Source organism: Hippocampus bargibanti, linkage group LG02 (assembly GCF_051943395.1).
Source record: "Hippocampus bargibanti isolate YZ-2025 linkage group LG02, ASM5194339v1, whole genome shotgun sequence".
NCBI classification, from domain to species: Eukaryota; Metazoa; Chordata; class Actinopteri; order Syngnathiformes; family Syngnathidae; genus Hippocampus; species Hippocampus bargibanti.
Window position 1 is genome coordinate 37,047,304 of NC_142735.1, and position 7,736 is coordinate 37,055,039.

General features: G+C 42.2%; 1 protein-coding gene across 4 annotated transcripts in view; it reads left to right on the top strand.

Annotated features, from left to right (window-relative positions):
- pcgf1 (polycomb group ring finger 1) overlaps nt 1-7,365 on the top strand; it is a 36,801-nt gene extending 29,436 nt beyond the window's left edge. For 3 of the 4 annotated variants that reach the window (XM_088991239.1, XM_088991240.1, XM_088991237.1), the window contains 8 exons: nt 1,280-1,385; nt 2,876-3,028; nt 3,114-3,185; nt 4,876-4,981; nt 5,083-5,125; nt 6,681-6,767; nt 6,857-6,937; nt 7,165-7,365. In XM_088991239.1, the coding sequence (XP_088847365.1) occupies nt 1,280-1,385; nt 2,876-3,028; nt 3,114-3,185; nt 4,876-4,981; nt 5,083-5,125; nt 6,681-6,767; nt 6,857-6,937; nt 7,165-7,215 (699 nt within the window). In that variant the 3' untranslated portion in view covers nt 7,216-7,365. The remainder of the gene's footprint in view (nt 1-1,279; nt 1,386-2,875; nt 3,029-3,113; nt 3,186-4,875; nt 4,982-5,082; nt 5,126-6,680; nt 6,768-6,856; nt 6,938-7,164) is intronic. The other variant, XM_088991238.1, reaches the window with a different exon arrangement.
- The last annotated feature ends 371 nt before the right edge of the window (nt 7,366-7,736 follow it).

A 7,736-nucleotide genomic window follows, 5' to 3' on the forward strand; every position in this document is an offset into this window, starting at 1 on the left:
GGAGCCGGAAATGGGAGCCGACTTTTTTGTCCTATTCCCCGCCCTCCCCAGTCTTCGGTTAAAGCCGCACCTGATTGGTCAAGGAGGGAGGGGAGAATTACACACACACAAGAAGCAGTCAGGAGACAGGTGGAGAAATCTTCTTACGTTATGCTGTAATTATTATTCAATTATTATATTTTTTACGAGTTGGGGTGATAACATTATTAATATGAAAAGCAAACGAGTCACAGCTGATCATCACAGGGAAAGTGAAAGTTGGTGGATGCTCTCTTTGCACATATAAGTCAAACCATATCAATACAAATATTTGATATTGTATATTTTTTACGAGTACTTCATTTTTTACACATGATTTTTGGTCGTTAATTAATTGAAGCTACCCAAAAACTGAGGAGCCATTTGGGAGCCAAAAGAGCCGGATCTTTTTAGTGAGCCTAGCCAAAAGAAGCGGCTCTCTGAAAAGAGCCGCAATTCCCATCACCAGAGGTAGTAAAAAGTGATCCGCCCCCCCCCCCCCTCTCACCACCTGTCAGTCAATTTCCAACAGGAGGTCAAAGTTCAAGCTCATCCACACAGCTGTGCAGCTCCGGCAGAGGGAAAGTCCACCGGGACCGCTTCAGTCGGGGGAAAAACAACAACAACAACATAAATAAACGTTGAATAGCAAACAAGCAAAATATGTACAGTGATACCTTGGCTTACGAACTTAATTGCTTCCCAGACAGAGTGTGTAAGGTGAAAAGTGTGTATCCCAAACATTAATTTCTCATAGAAAACCATTAAAATGAGAATAATCTGTTGCCAGGTCCTCATAAAACATCATTTTCTACTTTCTAATTTTCTAAGCCTTAAAACGACACCAAATAGACCTTATTTTATGTATAATAAATGCGCTACGGTATTATAATGAAGAAAGAAATTAACTGTACTGTATAATCAAGTGGTTTTATGGACCTTTGTGATGGTCGTCGATGGCTTGATGGAATGGAGTGTCCGCTTTCCTCAGCATGAAACACTTGATGAGGAACGTAGCCTTCTTCTTGACGACTGATCCCTTGGAGGTGCTTTCTCATGCGAGCGGACACCTCGCCAACCTCACTAAGCAAAGCGTAAAGTCTCCGAGAAGTTTGCGGACCCAAGCGTTTCTCTTCAAATCTATCCACACAGCCGGCCGGCCGGCATAGCGATGACCCGCGAGTCAAATATCAGCCATTGTGAGATGTGCCGATGATTTTTTTGTTTGTGTCCTGTCTGAAATGGATGTCCATGTCGCCAGGAGGAGGTGAAGATCAAGATCAAGGACCTGAACGAACACATCGTGTGCTACCTTTGTGCCGGCTACTTCATCGATGCCACCACCATCACAGAGTGCCTGCACACGTGTGAGTACGCTGACATTTTGCTTTGGAAAATCTCACCCGCAATCAGCATCATAGTCATCGTCCTAATACGTCACCTCCAAACTACCGTATTTTCCGCTCTATAAGGCACAGCGCAGTACAAGGCGCACCCCCAATAAATGGTGTCTTTTGACCATAGATAAGGCGCGCCAGGCTATAAGGTGCACCTTCAATGAATGGAAAAAAGCTTTCCAAACATAAGAGAGAAATACATCAAAGTTTCCCAAATACAGTCAGAGTTCAGCTCACAAACTTTTCGCCTCTCGAACATTAAATTTGCCCGCCAGCAGATAATCTTGGCTAACAAACTAATTTTTGGCAGACGAACCAAACCACATAGCGCCACGGTGGAGACGGACTAATTTTCGGCAGATTAACACCAAACAGCGCCACGGTAGTTTTCCACACCCATTTTCTTTGAGTTCAAATGTGGTTTGTTATCGAGTGGAGTACTCTTGCTGTTATGGGACGGAAAAAGACCCCACCCACCACAGGCTGGTGTTAAACCCAAGAGGACACAAAAGAAAATGACCATCGAGCAGAAGGAGTTCACCGAAAAGTACCAAGGAGGTGTGCGTTTGTGTGACTTTTTTTTCGTCCCAGTATCAGTACGCTACGTGTGGCCAACGGTGTTTCCGTGCGATCGAAGCAACGCTCTCTGGCAATAGAAGAGGTTGAGAAACTTGTGTTAATTTGGATGAACGAAAAGCAGCCAGCAGGGGACAGTGTGAGTGAGGGTATTATCGCCAAGAAAGCTCCGCAACTTCACTCGGATCTCATCGAGCGGCAACGACATCAACGACCATCACAAAGGTCAATAAAAGCACTTTATTATACTGTACGGTTCATTACAATACAATAGCACACTTATTCTGCATAAAATAAGGTACAGTAAAGTCTCGTTATATCGATATGGGATATATCGATAGTCCCGGTTATATCGATACTATTTCTATGCACGTACGGAGAAAATTACATGCAAACAGGGTCGGATATATCGATAGTCCCGGTTATATCGATATTTTTTCGCACTCCCTTCAATATCGATATAACCAGACTTTACTGTATATGTTTTGTGTAGTTTATGACTTATTTAGCAGAAAATGATGTTTTGTGGGGACCTGGGAAGAAATTATTCTCACGTTTAATGGTTTGTTAGGGGCAAAAAATGTTTGGCAGAGGAACTTCTCACCTTGCGCACACTTTCTGGCAAGCGATTAAGTTTGTAAGCGGAGGTATTAGTGTCTTTTGACTTTGAGATGGTGGCGGCCTTTTGTTTTTCTACTTCTTCCTTGCCGCTGTGAAATGTCAATGTCTCCACTGCGAGACGAATAAAATCTCATGCAGTCCAAAGATGCCACCGGATGATGCCAATGCTTTGACCCGCACACGACGAGAACAGAAAGTGACGTTTTCAATGTATTGGATGCAAATGTGAATGGGCCTTCTCCTTTTCTGCGCGTCCTTTGCAGTCTGCAAGAGTTGTATTGTCAAGTACCTTCAGACCAGCAAGTACTGTCCCATGTGCAACATCAAAATCCACGAGACGCAACCCCTCCTCAACCTCAAGCTGGACCGCGTCATGCAGGACATCGTCTACAAGCTGGTGCCCGCCCTGCAACAAAGTAGCACAACTCGCTCTCGCGCCATCTGGACAAACTTCAAAGCAATGACAAACACGGACGGCCGTGTGTTTGTTCTTGTGAGCAGGCGAAGACAAAAGAATAAAGGAGTTCTATCAGTCGCGGGGCTTGGAGAGAATTATTCAGCCTGCGGGAGACGGTGAGAATGGAAATCATCATCATCATACATTCCATTTTTAAGCGCCTTTCAAAACTCTCAAGGTCACTTTACACTCACAGGATATATTTTTCCAAGGGTGAGCAGCAGCAGCCACACGCGCCAGCGTTCACTCAACCCGGAAGTAACTCAAATGGATAGAAAGCTTGCTAGATAGCTAGCTCATAGCTAACTAGATTGCTATATAGCCAGCTAGGTAGGCAGCTAGATATCATTTTTAATTAGCCACATTTAAGTGCATTTCCAAGTGATCTGATGGCCCAGGCCACTATTTGTGCCAATATTTTCATTTAATATCAACAAATCGTCTCCTTATAATTGTATTGCAGGATAGAAAGTCAATTGAAGAGGAAGTCGGGGGAAAAATGAGAAAAGGACAATTTTGGCAGGTTTTCTCCTAAAAAAACAGAAAGCAATAAACGATAAATTGGGCGTTCACGATCAAAGATTGTCAAATATTTATGGGAGAGAATCGCGTCAAACGCTCATTTCCTTTTGCACGCTGTCATCACGAGACAAAAAAAATATTACTTTAATCATAAATAGAATTCTGCAAAGATTTTTTGGGGATTGGAATCGATTCAATACAGTGTAAAAAAATCGACGCTCTTCTTTCATCAGAAAAAAAGGTTAATTCCTAAGTTGTATGGGTCTGGAGTTATCAGCTTGAAATGGGGGCAGCGGTACAAAATACAATATATAGATCGTGTAGATCTATCGCTAGCTAGCTGCAACAAAGCGCTAACATGGACAAAAGGCTAAAGCTGTCCCCTCATAGACATGGCTAGAGGTCTAACCGGCGCTTTATCGCCACCCTCTGCAAGAAAAAACAAAACCCAAACAAATTTGGGAATGGCGCTCCGCATCGCACTTTTCAATTTCCAAATAAATTCGGGAATGGCAGCAAATGAGTTGATGAATCCAGCTACCTGTCGATTAGCTATCTATGAGCTATCTAGCTGGCTAGCTAGCTATCGAGCTATCTATTAGCTATCTTGCTACCTCTGTATTAGCTATGTCCTTGAGAGTTTTGAAAGGCGCTATAAATACAACGTATTATTATTATTATTATTATTACTTCTAAATTTGACACAGCAAAAAAAGCCAATTTCACTACTGTAATTAAATAAATAGTTTAATAAATACATAGATATAGATATCTAGCTAGCTAGCACTACAAAAGCTAGCTAAAAAGATCTTTAGCTAGCTATATTGTCTAGCTGGCTAGCTATCTATTAGCTATCTATCTATATGGCTAGCTATATAGCTATCTAGCTTGCTGGTTATTGGCTATCTATTAGCTAGCTGGCTAGCTTTCTATATGTTTGAGTTATTCCGTGTTGAGTGAACGCTGGCGCATGTGGCTGCCGCTGCTCACCCACCGAAAAAGTTATCCCGTGACTGTAAAGTGTCCTTGAGAGTTTTGAAAGGCGCTTAGAAATCAAATGTATTGTTGTTAAATCCAAGGGAAAAAACTGATGAGTTTGTAGCATACTTGAGTCCCCTTGGTGACAATTTTAATTGCAAATTTTTCCGAACTTTTCGATGATAGCGATGAGCTAATGCGAGCAATTCCGAAGCTATGTGTGCTAACATGTGTTTCCCTAACATTGTATTGAATGTTTTCATTGCGACTGTTGCTAAGGTAGCGTGCTGCTTTTGTTGCTTCCAGATTGTGTATCAGACGCGTCAGGGTTACCGTACACCAGCTTCGACCACTCCAAGGCTCACTTTTACAGATACGACGAGCAGGTGTCCTTATGTTTAGAGCGACTCAGGTCAGATGCTCCTATTCAAACATTTTTATGAACAATATTCTCATTATGATTGCACTGAATTGTTTTCAATGTTGTTTGTTTGTTTGTTTGTTTGTTTGCAGTTCTTCACTCGCGGGGAAAGATAAGACGAAAATTGCCTTGCAGGTCAGTCGCGCACACAAAACGCATTTTTATAAATACAGGTAACATCCCGATTAAAAAAAAAAATACACATCTACGCCTGGTAGCGCAACGCGTAAGCAGCCAGCCGGCAAGGCGTACTACAGTTTTGGCCAGCCGGCATGTCAAACACTTGCACAGCATTCTACTGCGTGACTACACTCAATCCAGTAGTTACACAGTGCAGATACCGTCTCCTGTAGTACTGTACGTATACTTTTTTCCTTCGGTGTCCGCCTGAGTCCGAGCGTGCGTATCGGGCGGGCGACGTTTGCAGGGAGAGCCATTTTTCAACAGCTGTGTTCTTTACATACAAGTGTTTTCTTTAACCCACGAGATAAAATCTAAATATAAAAACGACACTTAACGGTAAGTATAACATTTATAAATGAACTGTACAGTAAACAGTTTTGTATACATTACAGGTACAGTTATACTGTACTAAAAATCGATAGTACGAAATGATAAAAATGACACTAAAAATTATAAAATGTACAAATGAAGTTTGCTGTCTAATAATATTCAATAGAAAAAGTTGCTTCAAAACAACAGATCGTAGTATACGATATACTATCCTGTCGTGTTAACGTCACGTCGGCCATTTTGAATGGATTTCAACTCGCGACCGTTTTGTCGGCACGCAACTTGGATGTTACCTGTATCTACAACACATTTTAAAAGTAAACACACCCCCTATTCAAATGACTTTTTTTTTTGGTATGAAATAATAAGACCGAGATTTTCATTTCATTTCAAAAAAATGTGAGAACAGCTGAACTTTATTTTGAGTTAATCTGATGCAGCAATATGTGGACAGCATTGATATCACATCGAAGTCGTACCCCCAAAAAAATTGAAGCTCTGCATCTGTCAAGTCGACATGCTAAACACTCGACCACCGCGCCCCGCGCAATTTCACGCGTTTCTAATCAATAAAGTTCACTTAGTGGATTGGGTTTACCTTTATTGGTCTCACAGTGGTGCAATTTACATTTCACAGCAGCAAAGTGATGAAAATACGGGATCTGCTGGAAAGGCAGCCACTCTTGCGGCGCCATCTTGCATTCAAAACAACAACAATAATAACTAAAAATATGACAACACAAGGATTGTCAATCAATCTTTAGTACTTTCTGCACCCTGTTTGTTGGATGTAGCTGTTCTAGAAAGAGGAGAGGATCGAAGCATCCTTTACATCGGTGGATAAAGGATGTCATGGTGGAATGTGCACATCTGCTACAAGCTAAATGTTGACAAAAACAAACACCAAGCCGGAGTGCCTCGCATCTCTTCTATGTCTAAATCCGCTTCAATTCCAAGCCGCGGCCGTTCCACATACGCATGGGGGCTCTGCGCTGACGCACCAATGGGCTTTTGAAATGATTTATCTTAATCTCGCTAAAACAATTTGAACAAGGGTGTAAAAAAAGGTTGTTTTTTAAAATCAAATGTTTCTTTTTCATGAAGTTGTGAAAATCTTTCTTTTTATTTTGTGTGTGTGTGTGTGTGTGTGTGTGTGTGTGTGTGTGTGTGCGCGCAGCAGAAGTTTGTGCGTTGTTCTGTGCGAGCGGAGGTGAGGCATCTACGCAAAGTGCTTTGTCATCGACTCAACGTGGAAAAGCATCAGGTCATTTGCACGCACTCGCTTACGTTTGACGACTTCTACATGAGAAGGATTTATTTGTTCATTTTGAACGATGCTGGTTTGTTTCTCAGGTCCAGATGTTGTTCAACGATGAGTTTTTGCCCGATCACATGACCATGAAGCGCTTGTGGTTATCACACTGGTTCGGAAAGGTGAGATGACACGGCAAACTACAGCAGCGCTTTTTGCCTGCCACTGCGCCAGACTGCACGGCACGCTACGCGTGTACGCTTCACTCTGTACTCTGTAGCTAGCATGCATCTATAGCTCGCTAGCGAGCTACCGTAGCTGTTTTCGCTGAGGTACACCCTGAACTTGTTGGCAGCCAATCGCAGCACGCATTGGCAAATGTCCTGAAATGTTTGTTTTTGTCCGTCAGGCGCAGCCGCTCGTGCTGCACTACACCATCAAGGACAAACGCAGCAGATAGGAGAGGATTCCCACCCACTTTCTTCCTTCTTCGCCAACGCAGCTGTACATATTTTGTACAATACATAATTCTATTTTAATAATAGTCTTTGTGTACATCAACTTATTTTCTCGCCTTTTTGTATTTTTTGAAAATAAATTGAAAATGTCAACCTACCAAAGGCTGTTGACTATACGCTTATTGCAGTGTGTGCGTGCGCGCGCGTGTGTTCTGGAGCTTGTCCATTTCAACAAAAACTCTCCCAACTCGTATGAAGCAGATTCTTTACTTCCAGACAGTGTCGGTGTTCAATTAGCTGACATGTCTCCATGTATCCCAACTACTCTTTTTAGAGAACCGATTGTTTTGGCTCGGCTCTTTCGGCTCCTCAGTTTTTCTTTTTTGGACTGTATTGGATGTAACTTTATTTGTCTCACAGTGGAGAAATTGACATTTCGCAGCAGCAAAGTTAGGAAAGAAAGAAGTAGAAAAACAAAATACAATATAGTACAAGGAGCTACTTGAAAGGCAGCCGCTCTCGT